This window comes from Dasypus novemcinctus, chromosome 4, assembly GCF_030445035.2.
Source record: "Dasypus novemcinctus isolate mDasNov1 chromosome 4, mDasNov1.1.hap2, whole genome shotgun sequence".
In the NCBI taxonomy this organism is placed as follows: domain Eukaryota; kingdom Metazoa; phylum Chordata; class Mammalia; order Cingulata; family Dasypodidae; genus Dasypus; species Dasypus novemcinctus.
This window is the reverse complement of record NC_080676.1, coordinates 10,308,985-10,333,378: the sequence shown is the minus strand read 5'-3', so window position 1 is coordinate 10,333,378 and position 24,394 is coordinate 10,308,985. Positions and strand designations below refer to the sequence as shown.

Sequence of the window (24,394 nt, the reverse complement as noted above, 5' to 3'; positions counted from 1 at the left end):
TACCATATAGGAGGTCCAGGGTTCGGTACCCAAGGCCTCCTGGCCTGTGTGGTGAGCTGGCCCACACACAGTGCTGCTTGTGAGCAAGGAGTGCTGTGCTGTGCCGTGTAGGGGTGCCTCACTTGCAAGGAATGTGCCCTACACCAAAAAAGTGCAGCCTGCCCAGGAGTGGTGCTGCACACACGGAGAGCTGATGCAGCAAGATGACGCAACAAGATGAGGCAATAAAAGAGAGACACAGATTCCCAGCGCCACCTGACAAGAATGCAAGCAGACATAGAAGAACACATAGCAAAAGGACACAGAGAACAGACTGGGGTGGGGGGGAATAAATAAAAATGAAAAAAAAAAAAAAAAGGAAGTAATTGCAAATGGGTCTGGGGTTTCTTTTGGGGCAATGAGCATGTTCTAGAATTAAAACAATGGTGACAGCTGCACAACAACCTTAGGAATATACTAAAAACCACTGAACTGTACACTGTAAGCCCTCTCCCCACACAGCACAGAATACCCATCAGATAAACATTTACCATCTCCATCCCATGGGAGAGGCGAAAGGGGTTAGGGAAAAGTTTTCCTAAAATAAATGAAAGCATTGTTAGTGAAAAAACCTCCACAGCTTGTACAGGAGAAGGTGGCACTGCAGGGTAAAACTACCTACATTCTACTACCAAAGAGTTCCAAAGTGCAGTGGCTGGCTCTTAGCAAATTCACTCTAAGGCAGGGGCTCTTAACAAGGGGTTTATGAGCTTGAATTGAGATAAAAAAAAAACACACCACATTATCCTTGTGGGGATATGTTGGTGCAGGTGTGATATACTTATTAGGGGAATAGTGTGGACTTAGTAAGAGGTCCATGGTTTTCACAGACTGGCAAAGAGGTCTGTGGAACAAAAAGGATAAGACTCTCTGCTCTATGGCAAAGCTCACAGGTCCTCTATTTGCTTCTATGTACACAGCTCAACGAGCTTTCTACCATGTTGTTCTTAAATGTGACAAAGTAACCAAAGAGTACCACACATCTAAGGAAAGCCTGAAAGAAGAAAAAAAGTAAGATAAACAGAAAAAAATGACCCTAAAGGAAAGAGTTCAAACAGAATAAAACTTTACAAGAAATTCTAATTAGTATTTACAGAAAAAGAGAAGACATTGTTTCTTTTAACCAGATAATGTACCTTCTATCCATAAAAAATGAGGTCCTAAGAATCAACAACTCAGGGAAGCCAACTTGGTCCAATGGATAGAGCGTCAGCAGACCACATGGGAAATGCGCATTTCAAACCCTGGGCCTCCTTGACCCGTGTGGAGCTGGCCCCCGTGCAGTGCTGATGCGCGCAAGGAGCACTGTGCCATGCAGGGGTGTCCCCCGCGTAAGGGAGCCCCACGCACAAGGAGTGCGCCCCGTAAGGAGAGCCGCCCAGCACGAAAGAAAAGTGCAGCCAGCCCAGGAATGGCGCTGCACACACGGAGAGCTGACATCAACAGGATGATGCAACAAAAAGAAACACAGATTCCAGGTGCCGCTGATAAGGATAGAAGCAGTCACAGAAGAACACACAGAGAATGGACAGCAGCCAATGGGGGGGGGAGAGAAATAAATAAAAAATAAATCTTTTAAAAAAAAAAGAATCAACAATTCAGTAAAAGATTTCAAAGTTAAAGCAAATCCCTCAGAAAGTACAAAAGCAGAAAATAAGAGAAACAGGATATCCAACACTCAACTAAACGGAGAATTCTACAGAGAGCCAGAATACTGACTTGAAAAATTATCAAAGAAATAACAGAAGATAATTTCCCTGAGGAATCTGTTTTTATCCTGAAAGGCTTCATCAAGTTCCCAGCAAAATATTTCAGAGACTGAATTCCAGACATGGAAATTTCAGAACCCTAAAGAGATAAAGAAAATTGTATAAAACTTGCAGAGGAAAAAAAGGCAAACACAAAGGAACCAAAATTCTGTATCTAGCTAAACTATCAACTCTAAAAGCAGAATAAAAACATTTTAAGAAAGTGAAGGTCTCAAAATTTACTTTCCACACATCTTTTCTTCAATGGTTAACTGAAGATGTACAACATCAAAACTAAGGAGTAAATGAAGAAAAAAAGAAGGCAGAGGAGCCAAGGAACAGTGGATGACCTAAACGAAGTCCCAAAATGTTATGCTGAAGGCTTAAACAGTAACCAGTGTGGCTTGTATTAGGACAGGAAGAGCTCTAGCAAGGAATTATCCAGAAAAAGGGAATCATGAGAACACCTCGATTGATAGTACACAAAGCGGGAAGATAATATCTATAGATGATATAAGATATAAAGGCTAAGTATAAAGAAGTAACCAATGAAATTTGCAATGAATATCCCATGACGATGAAAGAGGTTGTTGATGTGGGAGGAGTGGGGTGAGGGGGGTGGGGGGTATATGGGGACCTCATATTTTTTTAGTGTAACATTTAAAAAAATAATAAAAAGGGGGAAAAAAAACAAAAAATAAAGTAATTATACTGAGGAAAAAGGGGTAAGACCTGAGGAGAGTTAGAGCTCATCTATTACAGCAGGAAGTTAAAGACAATGCATAAAAATGATAAATCAAGAACCAGCAGAAAAAGTATATTATTTAGATATACAGAAGAAAAACACTAGAATAAGTTAAGAAGCATGAAGCTATTTCTTGTTGAAACTATCTAGAATCAGACTTTCTCATGAAGCTACCACTGCCACTCACCTCAATTACCAGAACAGCCTCCTAACTTGGCTCTGTTCCTCCTGCCTCCTCAAAAAGCAGCCTGTGTGTTTCTTTAAAAAACTGAGTTAGATCATATTATTCTCTGCTTAAAAACCTCCACCCTGGTTACTGTAAAAGCCACAAACTTAACAAGAGTCCATAAGGACTGGTCTTCTTTTAACTCTCTGACCTCAATTTTCTGGTCTGGTCTTCCTTTAACTCTCTGATCTCAATTTTCAACTACTCTTCTTCCCCTGGCCCGCTCCATGGAGACTCCCTGGCTTCCTTGATGAACTCTGAACACATAAGACATGAAAAGCTTTCAGGCCTTTGTATGTATTGCTTCCTCCAATGGATATTTCTTTTAAATATTTATTTAAGATTCTCTCTCTCTCTCTCCCCACTGGGAAACTGCGTCTTTTTTCGCTGTTTCATCTTGCTGCATCAGCTCTCCGTGTGTGCCCCTCCTGGGCAAGCTGCGCTTTTTTTTTTCGTGCTGGGTGGCTCTCCTTACAGGGCGCACTCCTTGCGCGTGGGGCTCCTCTACATGGGGGACACCCATGTGGCAGGGCACTCCTTGCGTGCAGCAGCACTGCACGTGGGTCAGCTCCACATGGGTCAGGAGGCCCTGGGTTTAAAGGACCTCCCATGTGGTAGGCGGATGCTCTATCAGGTGAGCCAAATCTGCTTCCCCCAATGGATATTTCTATGGTTAAACTTCCTCATCTCCTTCAGATCTTTCCTCAAATGATCCTTTTCAATAAGGCCTTCCCAGACCACCCTCTTTTTCCAACTCTCCCCTCCATGCTTTATTTTCCTCCAAGGTACTTATTACCTTTAAGTACACCACTAGACTACAAATGCAATATACACAGGAATTTTTATTTTGTTCACTGCTGTACCCTAGTACCTAGAAGAGTGCCTGACATAAAGATGGCCCTTAAAAAAATAACTGTTGGTTAAATTAATAGGTTTGCACTGGGGAAGGAGTAGGGCAGGGAACCACATTTTCACTACAGACCCTTCTTTGCTGTTTGAATTTTAAAAACCATATATAGATTTTACTATCTCAAAACATCTTTAAATTACTTAAATAATAAATATATATTTAACTGTCAAGAAAAAGAGATTTAAAAGTTTCTGAAACAATGAGGGAACATGAGTGGTCCAAGTGGCCTTAGATGACAGGAAGACCAGCTCCCCCATCAGAGCAGGAGGAATATCACAGACAAGGTAGGCTCTCAACATCAGTGTGCTTTACAGTAACGGGAGAGCTGGAGGTGTACCCACCTGAGGGCTTCTATTATCTCCGTGAAGCAGAAAACCAGGTTGTACGAAGAAAGTGAGTGCGGAGAGCAGGCAGAAAAAGGTAACAGGCAGAGGTATGAGTTTAGGTTTGAAATACTCCTTTCTGAGAATTGTCCAGAGAAATTCAGTAGGATTACCTAACAGTAGAGCAGACCCATATGAGGGAGGTAATCAAGTATCCACAGTGCTAATTAGTGTCATTGAATGTCTTTCTTCAGCAGCATCTGTCTGCCATGATCAAAGGAAAGCCAGAGAAAGAAGAGCTGGTTTCATCCAAGAGTGGATTTGTGCTACAGGTGTATGACAAAAAGACTGAGAGGATGTCAGAGGGTTGGCAAAAATAAAAATGGAATTAAAAACCATGGAACTTAATAAGCTAGATAAGGGAAGGTGAATGGAGAGACTGGGATAAAGTAAAAAGTCAGCAAACTGGAAGTCCCAATGAGTTACAAGAATGGAGAAGGAAAGCTAAACAAGCAGACTAGAAGACTAGATCAGGAAAGTCTCAATCAATTTTGTGCTACAGATCGTGACACGTTCTAGGGAGAAACAGTGTGTGACTTGTTGTTGATACCATTGAGTTAGCCAAGCAAAATCTGAGGGAAAAAATTGGGCTAGAATGGCTATCAGAGAGCATTACAAACTGGTAACTTTGAAAATTTTGCAATTGACAGACATTTCATGTTTTATGTAGAGGTGCTTATTTTAAAACATAAATGGCAAGGTATTTCACTTCTTTTAGCACTTGGAAGCACAATTAAATAGCATTTCAAAGCAAACCCCCCCGGTATGTAACATACAAAAGAATAACAATCTTCTATTTTTTAAAAGGATAAATACCACTCCCAATCCTCAACACAAACATTGCAAAAGGTCCATCAAAAAATCAAATACAGGGGGAAACGGACTTGGCCCAGTGGTTAGGGTGTCCGCCTACCACATGGGAGGTCCACAGTTCAAACCCTGGGCCTCCTTGACCCGTGTGGAGCTGGCCCATGCGCAGTGCTGGTGCATGCAAGGAGTGCCCTGCCACGCAGGGGTGTCCCCCGTGTAGGGGAGCCCCATGTGCAAGGAGTGCGCCCTGTAAGGAAAGCCGCCCAGCGCGAAAAAAAGTGCAGCCTGCCCAAGAATGCGCCGCACACACAGAGAGCTGATACAACAAAAGGACGCAACAAAAAGAAACACAGATTCCCGTGCTGCTGACAACAACAGAAGCGGACAAAGAAGATGACACAGCAAATAGACAGAGAGAACAGACAACCGGGGCGGGGTGGGAGAGAAATAAATAAATAAATCTTTAAAAAAAAACCCAAATACTTTTACTCTAAAGGTAGTCGTTATGTAAATGAAGTTACTCAATGTACCTATTACAGGTAGGTGAAAAACCAAATCAACAGTTCATCAGGCTTACACCTCTGTATCTTTTCATAAATTAGAATATTCTTACAACTAATTATAAAATGTACTTCAACTCCTTTCAGTTGTCTGTATTTCACAGAAATAACAAGGTAAAACAAATTCTAAAAACGTTTCTGAAAATCACAATTTAGTGCTACTATCTGTAATAACTAAAATCTTTTACCTTCTCTAAGAAAATATACTTACGCTTTAGAAAAGTAGTAAGTTCTTGAATATATGTTTTATAGGAACCTGAATCAGACAAACTGATTGTATATTCCAGTGCAGTGAATGGCTTTGGAAAAACCATAAGTCCTATAAAAAGATAAAAGAAAAAACAAGGGAAATTAACTATCATATTTCTTTCTCTTCTTATTCCTCTTGTCTCTGAAGAACAGATTTTAGTAAATTATGTGGAAAATTGTATTCATAGGTATTCTTAAATTATCAAGAACTTCCCAGGACTATCCAATTAAGATGATACAGACATATAAAATGAAAGAATATTCTAAATGTTCAAAATCACCTCAGAATTTGAATGGCCAATTTAGAAACCCTCCCCTAAATTTTATCAGCTACACTTAATTATAAACACACTGTTCCTTATAAACATGAAAAAAAGAAACGAAAGTTTTATTTTGTATGTTGTACATTCATCTATCAAATACTATTTTTTAAGTTTTGCCAATTTGCCATTATTATCTGGAGATAAATTTTACCAAATTGAAGTCTAAGAACTTTAGCTATTCAAGTTGCCAAGGTACGAAAACATTCACAAAGACAGCTTACCTTTTCCAATAAGACTGAACATTTTAACTGTAGTAGCATATATAACAAAATTTGCCATTTTTTAAGCGTAGAAATTCAGTGGCATTAATTACTTTCATAATGTTGTCCTATCATCTACACCATCTGTTACCACATTTTCATTACCCAAAATGAAAACTCTTTACTATTAAGCAATAACTCCTCATTCCTTCTGTCTGTAGCCCCTAGTAACCACTAATCTACTTTCTGTCCCCATGAATTTGCATATTCCAGGTATTTCATATAAGGGGAATCACACAATATTTGTCCTTTTGTATAGCTGGATTATTTCCCTTAGCATGATGTTTTCAAGGGCCATCCATTCCTTTTTACATCTGAATAGTATTCCATTATATGCATATATGACATTTTGTTTATCTACTCAACTGCTGATGGACCTTGGGTTGTTTCCACTTTTTCTGTTGTGAATAATGCTACTATAAACGTCAGTGTACAAATATCTGAGTCTCTGCTTATAATTCTTTGGGGGTATTAAGTATCTAAGAGTGAAATTGCCAGGTCATATGGTAAAAGTTTATAAGGAACTGCCAATTTTTCCACAGTGACTACACCATTTTACATTCCAACCAGCTGTAAATGAAGATTCCAATTTCTCCACATTCTTTTCATTTTTTAAATAATGGTGATCCTAGTGGGTATGAAGAAGTATCTCTTTGTACTTTTGATTTGTGTCTCGCTAATGACTAATGATGTTGAGTACCTTTTTGTGTCTTTATTGGCCACTTACATATCTTGGAAGAAATGTCTATTCAAGCCTTTTGCCCACTTTTAAATTGGGTGGTGTATCTTTTGGTTTTTGAGTAGTAAGAGTTCTTTATATATTCTGGATACTAAAACCCTATGAGATATATGGTTTCCAAATATCTTCTCCCATTCTGTCAGCTACCTTAGCACTTTTTAAATGTTCTTTGATGTTCAAAATTTTCAATTTAGTTTTTGTTCTTGTTCAGGCTTTTGGTGTCATATCTAAGAATCCACTGCTTAATTCAAGGTCCTGAAGGTTTTCCCCTTTGTTTTCTTCTAAAAGTTTCATGGATTTAGCTTTCATAATTAGGTCATGAATCCATTTGGGAGTTAATATTTCTATATAGTTTTAGGATGGGGGTGGAATTTCATTTCCTTGCATGTGGCTACCCAGCACCATTTGTAAAAGAGATTTTTCTAATCCACTGAAGACTTGGCACCCTTGCTGGAAATCAATTGGCCATAGATGATAAGGGTTTATCTCTGGACTCTCATTTCTATTCCACTGGTCCATATCTGTTCTTATGCGAGTACCATACACATTTTTTTTTCACATACTGGGGCCAGAGATTGAACCCAGGACCTCATATGTGGAAAGATGGCGCTCAACTATTGAGCCACATCAGCTCCTGAGTTGGTTTTTTGGTTTGCTTGTTTTTTTGTTTTTAAGAGGCAACAAGGACCTCCCATGTGGGAAGCAGGTGTTCAACTGTTTGAGCCATATCTGCTCCCACCATACTTTTTTTCCCTCTCCCCTTCCCCCCACCCCCACCATTCTCTGCTTTCTGTGTCCATTCGCTGTGTGTTCTTCTGTGTCCACTTGCATTCCCGTCAGTGGCACTGGGAATCTGTCTCTTTTTGTTGCATCATCTTGCTGCGTCAGCTCTCTATGTGTGCAGCGCCACTCCTGGGCAGGTTGTGCTTTTTTTGTGCGGGGCGGCTCTCCTTACGGGGCACACTCTTTGCGTGTGGGGCTCCCTTATGCAGGGGACATGCCTGTGTGGCATAGTACTCCTTGCGCGCATCAGCACTGCGTGGACCAGCTCAAACCCAAGAAGCCATGCGTTTGAACTCTGGGCCTCCCATATGATAGGCGGACGCTCTATCAGTTGATCCAAATACACTTCTCTCATACTGTTTTTTTTTTCCCAAAGATTTATTTATTTAATACCCCCCCTCCCCTGGTTGTCTGTTCTTGGTGTCTATTTGCTGCGTCTTATTTCTTTGTCCACTTCTGTTGTCGTCAGCGGCATGGGAAGTGTGGGCGGCGCCATTCCTGGGCAGGCTGCACTTTCTTTTCACGCTGGGCGGCTTTCCTCACGGGCGCACTCCTTGCGCGTGGGGGACACCCTTGCGTGGCACGGCACTCCTTGCGCGCATCAGCACTGCGCATGGCCAGCTCCACACGGGTCAAGGAGGCCCGGGGTTTGAACTGCGGGCCTCCCATATGGTAGACGGACGCCCTAACCACTGGGCCAAAGTCCGTTTCCCTCTCATACTGTTTTAATTACTGTAGCTTTGCAGTATAAGTTCTGAAATTGGGATGTGTGAGTCCTCCAACTCTGTTCTTTTTTTAAGATGTTTTTGGCTGTTCAGGGCCCCTTGCAATTCTGTATGAAATTGAGGGTTGATTTTTCCATTTCTGTAAAAAAGGATGATAGTTTTGATCAGGATTGCTTGAATATATAGATTGCTCTGGGTAATAAAGATACCTTAACAGTATTAAGTCTTCCAATGAACAAGGGATAATTTTCCATTTATGTAGGTCTTTTAAAATTTCTTTCAGCAATGCTTTGTACTTTTCAGTGTAGAAATATCTCACAACTCTGGGTTTTTTTGGTGTGTGTTTTTTTAAAGTGATAACAAATTAATTTATTTAGTACTTTTTCCATTCCATATCATCAGAAGGATTGATTTCAACTTTCCTTTTACCCTACATCAGACCAGTTGGTACTCAAAACCGTGCCACCAAATTCCATAAATGATTTGTTCATGGCACATTCCACTTCATCAGACCATCTGAATAGATTTGCTGAAACAATTTCTTTAATGGCTGCATCTCCCTCCAACTTCTCATTCTTTTCTTCTTCTTTGCTCTTGCCAATTTATCCCAAATTCTTGGGTAATGAGATGATGGATATAGGTTCTTTAATGTCTGTTATGAACTGCGTTGGCAGTATATTTCCTTCTTCCTCTAGCTTTTCCCATCTCATACCTTCTGGCTTTTTCGTTTTAATTTTACTCTGTTGAAAGTACTTTAAGGGAAACGGACTTTGGCCCAGTGGTTAGGGCGTCCGTCTACCATATGGGAGGTCCGCGGTTCAAACCCCGGGCCTCCTTGACCCGTGTGGAGCTGGCCATGTGCAGCGCTGATGCGCGCAAGGAGTGCCGTGCCACGCAAGGGTGTCCCCCGCGTGGGGGAGCCCCACGCGCAAGGAGTGCGCCCGTGAGGAAAGCCGCCCAGCGTGAAAAGAAAGAGCAGCCTGCCCAGGAATGGCGCCGCCCACACTTCCCGTGCCGCTGACGACAACAGAAGTGGACAAAGAAACAAGACGCAGCAAATAGACACCAAGAACAGACAACCAGGGGAGGGGGGGAAATTAAATAAATAAATAAATCTTTAAAAAAAATAAAATAAAATAAAAAAATAAAAAAAAAAAAGAAAGTACTTTAAGTGTACGCTAAGTATACTCTGTTCTGCTATAATAGGATTAAAAAGTCTCAGTTTCAAATTGTAATCCTCTCCAGAAGGAAGTCTCACCAAAGCAGAAAACACTTTTTCTGAAAACTCCATGTACATCATTCTTCTGATATTCTTGATCATAAGTGTAATGATCATTTGAGATTCTGTTTGATATCAGTCATATTTGATTTTTGACTGGGTGAGTCTACTGGAGGCAGACACCTCAGGTTCTGAACCATTTTCAGCTTCCTGACACCTTTTAATCCAGATAATGAAATCAGCATCTACACTATTTAATTTCTCTCCTTATGTAAAAGTCTCTAGAGCAGCAGCATAGTTTTTTTTTTTTTTCATGGTATTCACATACCCCTTTCCTCAGCATTGCAGTAGAATTACTTCGATTGAGTTAGATTTGTTTACATCAGCAACAACACAGTAATTCCCAAGAAGAATGTGACAATAAGCTCTTTGACAATTATACTGTGCATCATCTGGTTTCTGCTCCAAAGCCTCAGTCAGTGCCATTAATGCTGCCGGGGGTCCTTGTAAATCAGATCATCTGAAAGGCTCCAGAAAAAACCTCTGGGGTGTTGCAGGTCCTGCTGCAGCCGCCACCATCCCTAATGATCAGCAGAACCACTGTTGGAGCTCCTTCTACAAGGTTACCAGCTCCACTGCTGCCCAAGTGGGAAACTTCTGGAGAAACATCAGCAGAGCTTCTGTTCTAAGCTGCCAACAAGCAGGCACGTAGTGTGCAGCTGTGGAGAGGGGAGGTGAAAAGTGAGCACGGGTGGGATGGGAAGTGGAAGACTGATTCCAAGCCCATGACCGGTCCTATGACCAGGGTGCTCCTAGTCACCACCCCTCGCAGCTATGGTTAATGGACTGGCCTTGGATTCACAGCCTTTTTCCACTGTGTGCCTGCCTGCCCTCCTTAGCACAGCCTTCAGGCACCATACGTAAAAAGCACTTCTGTAACATACCACTATCGCTCAGAAACATGGGGTGTCTGGGGTCTGTTTGTACGACTACAAGTAATATTAGCTACTTGGAGCACCATTTCTGCCACTGTTCTTAATAAGAGCTGCTGCTGGCAGCTGGTTATTTTAGATATTTGATTCCTTCAGTTGCCACTGTAAATAAAACTGTTTTCTGATTTCCTTTTTAGATTGTTCACTGCTAGTGTATAGAAACAGCTGATTTATGTGTGATCTTGTATCCACAAATTTGCTGAATTCAATTATAAGTTCTTGTGAGTTTACTGTGAATTCTTCGGGATTTTCTATACAGAGGATCATGTCATCTACAAATATTTACTTCTTCCTTTCTTCTCTGGATCCTTGTCATTTCTTTGTTTTCTTTCAGGTTTTTATTTATTTTTAATAGTAAAAGACTCAAAGTCTGTTTCAATTGATATTAGCATAGCCATTCCCATTGTCTTTTTTTTGGTAAAGAACTATTATTTTTAATTTTATCCCCCCTCCCATTGTTCTTTTTGCACTTGCTGTCTACTCTCTGAGTCCATTTGCTATGTGTCCTGTGTCTGCCTTTTCCTTCTTATCTTTCTCTTTAGGAGGCACTGGGACTTATCCTGGGATGTCCAATGTGGGATAGTCACTCAATTGCTTGTGCTACTTCATCTCCCTCTCCATTGTCTTTTAATTATTATACACGTGGAATTTCACCCCCCATTCTTTTACTTTCAACCTGTTTCTGGATTTGAGATGAGTCACTTATAAACAGCATATAGTTGGGTCATGCTTTTGTTTGTTTTTTTTTAAACCTATTTTGTCCATCTCCGACTTTTGATTGGAGAGTTTAATCTATTTAAAGTAATTGCTGATATTCTTCTGCCATTTTTCTATTTGCCTTTTTAGTTCCTCATTTCTTCCATTACTGTCTACTTTTGTGCTTAGTTGATCTTCTGTAGTCAAGAATTTAGAACACTTCCTCATTTTCTTTTATGTATACTTTTTATATATTTTTTTTGTAGTTATTTTGTGGCTTAAATTTAAGATCCTAAATCTAAAACAATCTTGTTTGATTTGATAACAATTTAACCTCAACTGCATACATAAACTACGTTCCTATGCTCCTCCATAACATCTTTTTATGTTGTTCTTGTAAAAAAAATTACATCTTTATATATTGTGTGCCCCAAAGCATGTATTCACATTACTATTAAGCATTTGTATTTTAGATCACATAAGATGTAAAAAGTGAAGTTACAAACCAAAACCATAAAACTACTGGCATTTATAATTACTCATATAGCTATATTTCTTGTGGATCTTTAACTTTTCATATAGCTTTGAGCTAGTGCTAGTACCTACTGTCTTTCCCTTTCAACCTGCAGAACTCCCTTTAGCATTTCTTGTAGGACAGGTCTAGTGGTGCTGAACTCACCCAACTTTTGTGTATTTGGGAATGTCTTGTGTTTGCCCTTGTTTTTGAAAGACAGTTCCACCAGATACAGAATTCCTGACAATTTTTTTTTCTTCAAGCACTTTAAATACACCATCTCATTTCCTACTTACCTCCATAGTGTCTGATGAGAAAAGGCCTGATTTTATTGAGGCTCCCTTGTACATGATACATTGCTTCCTTCCTGCTGCTTTTAGAATTCTCTATCTTTGGCATTTGACAGTGTCTTGGTGTGGATCTCTTTGAGTTTATTCTATGTGGAGTTCATTGCCCTTCTTGGATGTGTATATTCAATTCTCTCATCAAATTTGGGTAAGTGCTAGCCATTATCTCTTCAAATATTCTTTCTGCTCCTTTCTTTCCTCTACTTCTGAAATTCCCATGTACTCTTCTACTGATATACTTGAGGGTGTCCTACAGGTCTCTGGGGCTTTGTTCACTTTTCTTCATTATTTATTTCTACTCCTGAAAACGGATAATTTCAATTCTTCTCCCTTTGAGTTCTTTGATTCTTTCTTCTGCCAGTTCCAATCTGCTGAACCCATCCAGGGAATTTTATTTCAGTGGTACTATTGGCACCAGTTTTATGTTTGGTTCCTTTTATAATTTCTCTTTATCAAAATTCTCATTTTGTTCAAATATCATTTTCCTGATTCACTCTAACTTTTGGTTCATGATTTTCTTTAGCTCCTTGAGTATAAAAAATAGTTTTTCAAAATCTCTGGTAAATGAATGTCTGGGTTTCTTCACTGATAACTCTTGTTTTTTTGTTCCTTGCTTGAATAGGTCATCTTTCCCTGTTTCTTTGTATGCCTTCTGACTTGTTTTGAAATCTGGACATTTGAATATTTTAGTAAGATAACTCTGGAAATCAGATTCTCCTCTTTACTCAGGGTTTCTATTTGTTCCCCTAATTTTGTTAAAAGGCTATAGTAGTCTATTTGTATAGTGATTATTCCAAAATAGTCATGAAAAGGTTATATTCCTTGATGTGTTAAGTCACTGATATCTTTGATCCTTTAGCTTATATTCATTGAGTGTTTTGATGAGAGATTTCCTTGAATCCCAGTAGCTAATGAGAGAGAGAGAGAAAGAATGCACACATGCACACAGCTTTCACAATCTTTGCACACTGGCTCTGTGCTGGTGCTCTCCTTCAGCACATACCCAGCCTTAGAACAAGTGTAAAGAACAGCGGAGATGAAAGACCCATCAGGTCTTTTTGGAGCAAGTCTTACCCTGGGCATGTATACATAGCCTTTTGAATTCCCATACAGATGAGCACTGTTAATACACCACTTTTCCCAAGAGAACACAAACTTTCTTCCCATACCCAGGATATTCTATATCTCAACCAGTAATCCTGTGTCCCAAGCAGCTGTGCCTTGAATGTTTCTTCATGGTATATTAGCCACCCTGCCAGCTACTTCAATGTCCAGAGTAAGTTTTGGGATAGGCAAGACAGAGACAAGCACCTTGGTTTAGTCTTTCACGCTGCCACCAGACAGGTTGGAACAGACGTACATATACCTCGATATTCAAATAATGGTTGCTTTGTTCCCTCTGGAACCTGGGACCAGGGACCCATCCTGGGAGCGCAAGCTGGCATCACACCAAGCTGGGGAGGGGGTGGGGAAGGGGTTAGTAAAGGTGCTATGAGGTTTTCCTACCACTTTTAAGTTGCCTTTTTCTTGATTCTGCTTAGCTACTGTAGCCCTTTGACTATTTTCCGGGGTTCTGAAAAAGTTGATTCTACTAGTTTCTGCTTATTTTCTATATGCTTTCGGGACAGGATTCTAGAGGTTTTACTCTGTCATCTTGCAGATCACCCCAGGGCCTATACATGTGAAAGTCTATGACTGAATATTCTCCCTTCAATAATAAATGTTGCTATGTAATTACAATGTAGTTTTCACATATGAATTTAGAAAGTATAATCACTAACAATTTCTATATCATGAATCTAAGGCCCATGTATATAGAACATGTTGCATGAGCTTATTAACAGAGTAAATTTAAGCATATTAGCCTGTAAGGAACAGAGACTTCCAACTTTAATATAAGCTTTCCTTGTTAAAAAAGCATTAGTTGTAGATTAATTCAGCCTTGCACAAAGGCTTGAAAAACAATCCTAAAATTTTCACTAGTCTTCAAATATTCTCCATATCAAAGTTATTAGGGATGATATGCCTTGTATTGAGTATGAGAATATACAAGCAAAAAGTGCAGTTTCAGTTTCATTAAAATTGCTGTCCCCAGACATGCAGTCTGTTTAGATGAGATCAGTTTCTTTCAAACCCTCAATTGCTCTTGTATTGATTTGCTTTGTTAAACTATATCCAAGCTACCCAAATATAATGCAACAATGCTCTTTGAGGACAGAGCAAATACTCAGCACAGCACAAAAGAGCACCCAATTAACTTCCACTCACCTGCAAATGAAAAAACCAGATCATCTGGCTTTGGATGATTTCAATATGCCTATTTTTCCTTACCACCCTATCCACTGTCAAATCACCAAAAAGCAATAGTAACGTTCTGATTTTTTTTGGTAAAAGTATTTAAGGTAAGAATATAACCTCTGACCATTTACCATGTGTCTAAAATTACTTTTTTACTTTTAAGGTTTTAGAGACTGGAATAAGACAATACGCTGCAAGTTAAAAAGTAACAGAATCAAGGAAGCTTGAACATAGTTGTCTAAGAACGTCTAACTTTAAGAAACTAAGCATAAAACAACCAGATTCCCAAATAAGAGAATTTTTCAAAGGAGATACGAGAGTATCTACGCCTTATTAAAAAAAAAAAATTTACATTCTTTATAGAACTAAGTTCTAACGAATTTTAAGATGATTCAATTTACAAAAAATCTGTATTAAGACCAGAATGTATATAATTGAATATCTGATACTGGTTATTTCTTTGATCTTGCTTAGTAACACTCTTACAGTCCCAGTACATGCTACTTAAGCCTATTTTAAACTCTCACTAAAAAATCATGGTAGTAGTGTGCAGTATAGGTTCATTTTTGACACAGTACACTTATACTTACTCTATATTAAGTCTCGGCTTCCTCCAAAGCAAGAACACGTCAGCAGAATGTGGAGACTACACAACTCATATCTCCTCCACATTTAAATTACTGTACTGAGAGGAAGGGAAGATGAAGGGAGAGAGAGTGTGTATATACACATACACAGGCATATGGATGGGCAGAGGTGCACAGGTTATATGTATGTATATACATACCAATTTAAAAAACATTTTACTGACTGCAAACATGTCAGTGAAATATTAAAAAATAAAGCTATGATTATTTTAAAAATTTAGAAAAATGAAACAAAAAATTACCCATAATCCCTTCTGAAGAGAAAAGGACTAATCTGAGGTATAGTCATCAAATAATATACACACATGTGTGTATACAAATAATATTTATTTGTTTAAACCAATGAGGCATTTGAAATACTACACTACACTTTGTAAGTAAGTTTAAGGAACTCAGTTTAAAACTATTTAAATTTACTCGACACTTAAATTTACTCAGTATTTTACTGCTTGTATTTTTTATGCAATAATAAGAGTTTAATATTTCTGAAAGAGATCAGATTATGTGCAATGGTAAATAAAGTCATTATTTATAAGAAAAAGAAATCTGGAAGTACAAAATGTGATTTAAATAAGTATTTCAGTAAATATTTTTACTCTAGTAAAGTATATACTTTACTAGAATAAAACTTTTAAAAGATAACTAATAGAGAGGAATTTTACATATAAAGAATATACTCATTTTATTCTCTAAAGATGCATCATTATTTAACATTTCTTACTACTTCCATACTAAGCAATTAAAACCATGAAGCACGTACTTACAAAAGCATTCATAACTATCAGTATACTGTTCAAATTTAGTTGCACTGTAATTCTCAATATTCTGCTTGCCCCTGATAAAGGACTTAAGATTTATCAGTCCATAAACATGGGGGTCTTTAAATATTACACAACAAACAAAAATAAAAGATTTCACATTCCCCACTCCCCAAGGTTTAACTATCTTCTATGTGCTATATAAAACAGGCTTATGGTAAAGGTAAACTATAAATTTTAAGAAAACCATTTTTGTTAGAAGTCATGATAACTGCAATATAATTACCTGGACTAGGAATCTGGTCACGATACTTTGGAACCTCATCATTCAGAGTCTGAAGCATAACCCACATTGTGAATGTGAAGAGTGCAGCCAGGAAGCCATAGAAGACTAGGTAGAAGAGTAAGATCAAACCTGTAAAAGAATATACAACTTATGAAACCTGGAGATACACACATATGCACATGCATATCTGTGTATGTTTGGCCAGGTTATAAAACAAGGCTATGATTCCAAGCTTTGCCATGCACATAGCCAAATATCCCCATATCCAGAACATGTGAATTTGCCAAAGCAAGGGGATATTTCAGCAGGCAGTATCCATCCATCCACCAGATCCTTCTCCTCTCCTCTGGTACTTTTCAGTACAAGTAGCTTCCACAGTTCATACTCGCTCAAAGCGAGAACTTAAAAATTCCAGCACATAGGGCAATGTTTCCCAAAATGGAGCTGATGCCCTCTAGAAGATGAAAGATGATTTTCGATGGGACAAATCTCCCAATTTTTACATGTTCAAGTGGCAAGTAGAAAAGGATTAGTGGATCAAATCCCTATGTCACAGAAACTGCATAAGTTTAAGTTTTAAAAAAGTGAGTTGATATAAAGAATAATAATGAGGAAATGAGCAGATAAAACAAAAATCATGATGATACTAATGAAAAAAGTTTAGGAAACACGGGTTGAATAGAAGGCTCATGCAAGAGTGAAGAGTGGACAAGATCAGATGTAAGCACTCAATGGGACTTCACAGGTCTATTGTTAAGCATAAAGCAAAATTTGCAGACCCAAGTTTTATTATCAAGGCTTCATATTTTTATTAAAATTTAGCAATGCTAAGATAGAACTATCCTGGCCCAATGATTTATTTTGGGAATACTTCAAGTCAATTAATTTTCTAAATGTCTATAGTCAAAGTCGAAATTCTAAATTCAAAAGTGATTATCACCAGGATTGTAATATACTATTGAAGTCACTCGTGTATGTAAATGTTTAAAAATTAAAGGTAAATAAATCCCAGATACAAGAGTGTAGAAAATTTAATTCCCCAGAGTTAAGTTAATGTCAGCTTCATAACCACCTTAGCAACCTACTGTTTTTGATTGCCTGGCTCTATTCCTAGCAGGTTTTCCTAACCTGGAATCTATGGACCTTCACCTTCTCCTCCAAGGATTAGCATCAGAGGGTTTATAAAATTTCTGTATAATTATTTCTCCATGTATTAAATTTTTGTGTGTGGAATGGCTCCACTTCTAATTCAGATTCTCAAAATACTCCAAGATTTCACAACAGACTGCACCAAAAGCTGGGTAACCTTTTATTTCTCAACTGCGGACCAGGAAACTGTTCCCCTCCTTCTTCGTCTCTCTCATGTAAAGAGGAAACAACTAAAGAAACTTCATCTTAATTTAGACTAGTATGTCTGCCACCCCCACCCCCGTCCCCAATTACCAGAAAGGCAAAAAAGGGAGCGAGAGGACAGAAGGAAGAAAGGAGGACAGGATTTCACCTTCAGACAGCATCACTTCCCTACCATGCACTGCGATCCTGCTGCAGAAAAAGAAAAAGAAGACCAGTCTCAAAGAAGTGATCAGTTTACTACAGAGGGAAAATGGAAACACATGCAAAGTCCACAGGCCAGTTAATGAGATATAGGAGAGAAATGAATCTGTAAGATCTAGATGTTTGTATGAACCAAGGTAAGGGATAAAATCGTCTACACATTAGAGCAAAGTCAGCAAATACACAGTAATGGGGGGTGAATGTGTTTCCAAAAAACTTCCTTTACAAAAACGGGCTCAGTAGGCCATAGTAGTCACCCCTACAGTAAACAATAAACTGTTTGAATAATAAACATATACATATATATATTTAATAAAGAAGTTTGAGAATACATTTTCAACATTTTGATTTTAAATTTCCAGGAAAAATAACGTAAATAAAATTTATAACACAGTTACAAAGCAAATAAATATAACTTGCAGCTGGAGTTTGCTGGTGGGTTTAACACAATGATGAAGATAAAACTGGGGGCACCCTAGTTTAGTAAGGTTAGTACCTTAATGGAGAATGTATTTGGAATCTGTTCAGTGTGCCATGTCTGCAAAGTGCTACTTAATATAAACAGGACACAAACTGCACCTAAATAATGGTTATATTATTAACATTCCCTAATTCCAAATCCTTCAAGAATTTATTAAGTCATTAACCAACTAAAGAACTAAGGGATTTAAATTCTGAACAAACATTAGTATTTTAAACAGTCTGGATGAGGTTAACAGAACCATAACCAAAAATGTCTATAAAGTAAACATCACAAAGTTTAAATGCTGTATGTGGCATTTTTGTATCATCACATTGTAATTCTACCAATAATATGGAAGCTGCAAAAAAAAATATTACTTTTATACTCTCACTCTGGGAGCTAAGGGCATACAAAAGGGAACACAATCAAATGCATAAAATCATATGCCCCTCTGAAACACTGGAATCAACTCTCTTCCCCTGTTCATTAATATTCACCAGAGGCCAATTTTTTCCATGTTTAAAAAGAATCCTTTTTAAAATTGTGGTAAGAAATATACATCATGGGGAAGCGGACTTGGCCCAATGGATAGGGGCGCCCGCCTACAACATGGGAGATGCAGGGTTCAAACCCCGGGCCTCCTTGACCCGTGTGCAGCTGGTCCATGCGCAGTGCTGATGCGCGCAAGGAGTGCCCTGCCACGCAGGGGTGTCCCCCGCGTAGGGGAGCTCCACATGCAAGGAGTGCGCCCCCTGAGGAGAGCTGCCCAGCATGAAAGAAAGTGCAGCCTGCCCAAAAATAGTGCTGCACACAGAGAGCTGACACAACCTGATGACGCAACAAAAAGAAACACAGGTTCCCAGTGCCGCTGATAAGGATAGAAGCGGTCACAGAAGAACACACAGCAAATGGACACAGACAGCAGACAACTGGGGGGGCGGGGGGGGGGGGGGATAAATAAATAAATAAATCTTTAAGAAATATACATCATAAAAGTAGCCATTTCAACTATTTGTAAGTATACAATTTGGTGGCATTAATTACATTTACAATGTTATCCTACCACCAATACCATGTATTACCAAAACTTTTTCACCATTGAACAGAAACTCTCTACCAATTATACAATAAACCCCCATTCCCCTTGCCCCAGGAACCTCCTATCTACATTCTTGATGAATTTGCTTATTTGCAGTATTTCACATACACAGAATCATAAATGATTGCCCTTTGTGTCTTGGTATTTAACTTAGCAAAATGTTTCTAAGGTTCCTGCACGATGTAGTATGTATCAGATATTCCTTTTTATGGCTGAATAGTATTCCAATGTATGTGGAGGTCACATTGTTTCTTCATTATCTGTTGACTGTTTCCACTTTTTCGCTATTGTGATTAATGCTGCTATGATGCATATCTACTTGAGTCTACTTGTGTCTACTTTCAATTCTTTGGGATATATAGCTAGGAGAGGGAATTGCTGGGTCATAAGGTAATTTTTTCTTTTTAAACTTTTCTTCTTTAACATTTATTATGAAAAGTTTAAAGCACACAGCAAGTTGAAAGAACCCACATACCCACCACCTAGATTCTACAACTACGTTTTGCTATACTGGTTTTATCCAATGTAGTGATTCTGAAGCTGTATGTATCCAAGAAAAACATTCTATTACTGGAGTCCTTTATAAGAGGAATGAAATTCAGACAGATAGGGAAAAAAAGTTACAGGGAGTAGCCAGAAGCTGGAATTCAACAAAACCCAAATGGAGAAACCAGGAAAGGCTGCCATATGACAGAGGAACAAGGACAAAGGATTACTGGTAGCCAGCTCCAGAATGTCAGTCTTCAGGAAGAGTCTCACCTCGATTCAGATATTCTTACAGCTTCAAAACCATAAGCTAATAAATTCCCATTAAGCTGACCCATTGCATGGTACTTGCTTGAGCAACCCCAACTACAATATCTAATATCCTTATCCAGTCATCAATCTATCTTATGTTGTTTCTTGATACATTTCAAAATAAGCAGCAGACATTGGTACACCCCCCTTTAAACACTTCTTCATGTGCATCCTTAACTAGAGTCCAGTAACAATTTTTTTTTTCACTTGAGGTAAAACAGCCATCTAATGAAATGCAGATTTTAATTCAGTGAATTTTAACAAATGCACACACCTGCATAACTCAAACGCCTTTCAAAATACAGGGTATTACTAACACTGAAAAACTTCCCTCCTTTAATTAATATAGTAATTATAAGTTTAACTTTTTGTGGACCTGCCAAGCTGTTTTCCACAGTACCTCTACCATTTTACATTCGCACCAGCAAAGCACAAGGATTCCAGTTCCTTAACATCCTCATCAACATTCGGTTTTTTAAATTAAAACAACAGCCATCCTAGTAGGTGCGAAGTGGTATCTCATGTAGTTTTTATTTGCATTTCCCATTTCCCAATGACCAATGATGTTGAGCATCTTTTCATGTGTTTACTGGCCATTTGTGTATCTTCTTTGGAGAAGTGTCTATTCAAGTCTTTTGCTCATTTTTTCTTTGGGTCGTTTATCTTTGTGTTAAGTCATAGATGTTCCTAATATATTCTAGGTAGTAAACACTTATCAGGGAGCAGATGTGGCTCAAGTGGTTGAATGCCTGTTTCCCACATGGGAGGGCCCACCGGTTCAGTCCCTGATGCCTAAGAACAAAACAAAAACAAGCAAACAAATGGGGAAAAAAAACAACTCAGTAGCTGATGTGGCTCAGTAGTTGAGCACTGGCTTCCCACATACAAGGTCCTGGGTTCAATCCCTAGCCCTGGTACCTCAAAAAACAAAACAAAACCAAAAAAACCCTATCAGATACATGGTTTCAAATATTTTCTCATATATATATATAGAGAGAGAGGGCGCGCGGGCGCTTATCTTTTCACCTTCTTTTTTTTTTTTTTTTTAAAGATTTATTTATTTATTTAATTTCCCCCCCTCCCCTGGTTGTCTGTTCTTGGTGTCTATTTGCTGCGTCTTGTTTCTTTGTCCGCTTCTGTTGTCGTCATCGGCACGGGAAGTGTGGGCGGCGCCATTCCTCGGCAGGCTGCTCTTTCATTTCACGCTGGGCGGCTTTTCCTCACGGGCGCACTCCTTGCGCGTGGGGCTCCCCCACGCGGGGGACACCCTTGCGTGGCACTGCACTCCTTGCGTGCATCAGCACTGCACATGGCCAGTTCCACACGGGTCAAGGAGGCCCGGGGTTTGAACCGCGGACCTCCCATATGGTAGACGGACGCCCTAACCACTGGGCCAAAGTCCGTTTCCCCTTTTCACCTTCTTGATAATGCCCTTTGATGCACGAAAGTTTGAATTTTGATGAAATCCAATTTATTTATTTAAAAAATTTTTGCATTTCATTATTTAGACATTTAAGCTCTTACACTAGGTTTTTACAAGCTGGCGAACACTGGCAAATTATTTCTCCCACAGGACTATAACCATACATACCCAGAAAGTATAAATATATGGTTGAACTAACATTAATACACATCACCATTTTATCAATTATATAATAAAACAAATTATTAAGCTACACAGCTCAAAAGGCATATAAATATTACATGTCTGCTGAATTCATTAGCAGAAACCTACTTCTTTTTTTGCAAGATGTTGGGAAGAAAAGGGAAAAAAAATCACACTTAAAAAAAAAATAGCTGGTAAACAACTTCCAAAAGATATAGAAAAAATTACAAGAAATTCAGAAATTCTATGATTAAGATTATTGTAGCTACCATAACAAGCATCCCTACCTTTTAAAAATATTAACTAAATTAAAAAAGCATATTGTACATGTTCTACACAAGACAAAAGCAACATTTTACTAAAAATATTTAATAATCCCTTTCCATTCATTTGTCAGGCCCTTCCAGTTAAGTTACACCCCAAAATGCAAACACTAAATTAACTGTAAGGCTCTTTTTTGGTCTGGCAACAATAAAGACATCTGTGCTTCTGGTACAAGGTAGATTTTCAAAATGGAGGTTTTCTCTAAGGTCACAAAATTGAGATTTATAGATAGGTATTAGATAATCACCTTAAGACTTGGTAAAAATTCCAACAAAATTCAATGGTTGCACAAACCTGACATATACTGGTGCAAGTGTGGGAGATGTAAACATAGAGTAAACAGGCAAACAATGATACAGGTCCTACTTTCAATGTTTAAAATTACTGAAGAAATAAATTTCATAAAGTCTAGAGTGTTCATAATTGCTGAGATTTTAAGTTCTGTATGATACTAAAAATGTATTAAGTATTGTGATAGGTATTTTGGCACCCAATCTCAAAATTTCTTATATATTGATAAGATCCTAGCATGGGATTAGATTTAAAGAATTATAAGTCAATATTGCATGAGTTTCAGAAAGGTCAATTGTTACAAATAGTAAGCCCATTTAAATGCTGAACAGCAGGAATCCAAATAGGCTGACTGTAACCCACAGAGGTAGCAATTCTGTCAAACTTGTAGCATAGTAAAACTGCTTTTTAATCCTCCTTTTTAGGAGCTCCATTAGACTTATTCACCAACATGCTGGCTAATACATTTGACAAAATAGGTCTTCTTTCAAGTTCCACTTCCAAGGCAATAGCGTCAAGCACCCCAATTTTATTGACTCCAATAGCTGTTTCTGTGGCCACTGGGATCCTCGAAGTGCAGCTGTAGTTTAGGATGATACTTCTCCAAATACAAAAATTGCTTGCTGTTAAAAGCTTCAAGCTGCATTTGTCTTAGGAACTGTACTGCATCTTCTTATTTCCTTTCACCTTCAGTCAGCGCTAGGGCAACAAGCACTGGAGCTCTCCCAAGACCTGCAACACAATGAACAGCAATGCAGCAACCATGTTCTAGACGAAACCTAATCTTTACAATCTGCTTGGATGGTGGTGCACCATCACTAAAAGGCCAATCAAGAACATGGACACCTTCTTTCTCCACAAGAGCTGTGTCATAAGCTGCTTCACATACTCTTACTATTGTGGTACGCCCGTACTTCTTACGTTTCTCTATAAAGGTTGGATGGGTTGAATTGTGTGTGATAAGATCTTGTGTTCTTGTATGTTAATTCCATAGGAGGTTGGCAGTTCATTTGAGCCATCTTAATGTAGTTAAAAAAAACTCAATAGGTTTATTGAACACAGAAATTATGTACAGAAACTGAAATCTACTTCAGTATATTCCCTTGAAATGCTCAGTATTTTGCAGATGAAGTTCTGAGGAATGGGAAATGAAATGAACCTCCTAACAAGAGGCAGCGATTCTCGTTGAGACTCAATCCAGTGATGCTGGGCAAAGTGAAGACGTGCCCTGAGGTTTACCCCATCCAGGTAGGAACGCTTGGTAAAATGCTCTGCGGATTTCAACACTTCTGTGTCCAGTTAACCACTTTCATGGGATTTCTTGATGGAGCAGAAAGTACAGCTTACTTGTCTGCATTGCGGTTGTGCCTGGCAGTCATCTCTACTCCTGTCCATAAACTCCATGAATGTGTGCCCACAGACACCAGGGAACTGAGGAATAGGTTTACTCACCGAAGACTGAGGCCTAACCCTACAGCCACTCCCCAGCAGCAGCAGTGTAGGCCGTGCCACCAGGATCTACCATGCAGTCCAATTTCTTTTTTCTTCTGTTGCTTGTGCTTTGGTGTCATATCCATCGCACAATAAAAGGACCTAAATATTTCCCTTTTTCTTCTAAGAGTTTCATGGTTTTAGCTCTTATATTTGGGTAAGGGATTAATTTTGAATTGTTATAGATGGTGTGAAGTAGGGGTCCAACTTCATTTGTCTGCATGTGAATATGCTGTTTTCCCATCACCGTTTGTGGAGGAAATTATTCTTTCCCCACTGAGTGGTCTTGGCACTCTTGTCAGAAATCACCTGGCTGTAGATAAAGGTTTATTTCTGTAGTCTCAATTGTATTCCAATGTTCCATGTCTGTCCTTATGCCTGCACCATACTGTTCTAAAACTGGGAAGTGTGAATTCTCCAACTTTGTTCTTTTCTTCCAAGATGATGTGGGCTATTCAAGACCCCTTCCAATTCCGTATGAATTTGAGGACTGGCTTTTCCATTTCTGCAA

General features: G+C 38.7%; 1 protein-coding gene and 1 pseudogene across 2 annotated transcripts in view; both read right to left on the bottom strand.

Annotated features, from left to right (window-relative positions):
* Window positions 1-24,394, bottom strand: part of ATP1B3 (ATPase Na+/K+ transporting subunit beta 3) — a 54,883-nt gene that overhangs the window by 10,917 nt on the left and 19,572 nt on the right. The window contains exons 2-4 of one of the 2 annotated variants that reach the window (XM_071214552.1): window positions 17,759-17,799; window positions 16,258-16,386; window positions 5,633-5,740 (exon numbers count right to left, since the gene is read on the bottom strand). In XM_071214552.1, coding sequence (XP_071070653.1) covers window positions 5,633-5,740; window positions 16,258-16,386; window positions 17,759-17,771 — 250 coding nt within the window. In that variant the 5' untranslated portion in view covers window positions 17,772-17,799. The remainder of the gene's footprint in view (window positions 1-5,632; window positions 5,741-16,257; window positions 16,387-17,758; window positions 17,800-24,394) is intronic. The other variant, XM_023588989.3, reaches the window with a different exon arrangement.
* On the bottom strand, window positions 8,732-10,430 carry LOC101429028 (protein SGT1 homolog; annotated as a pseudogene).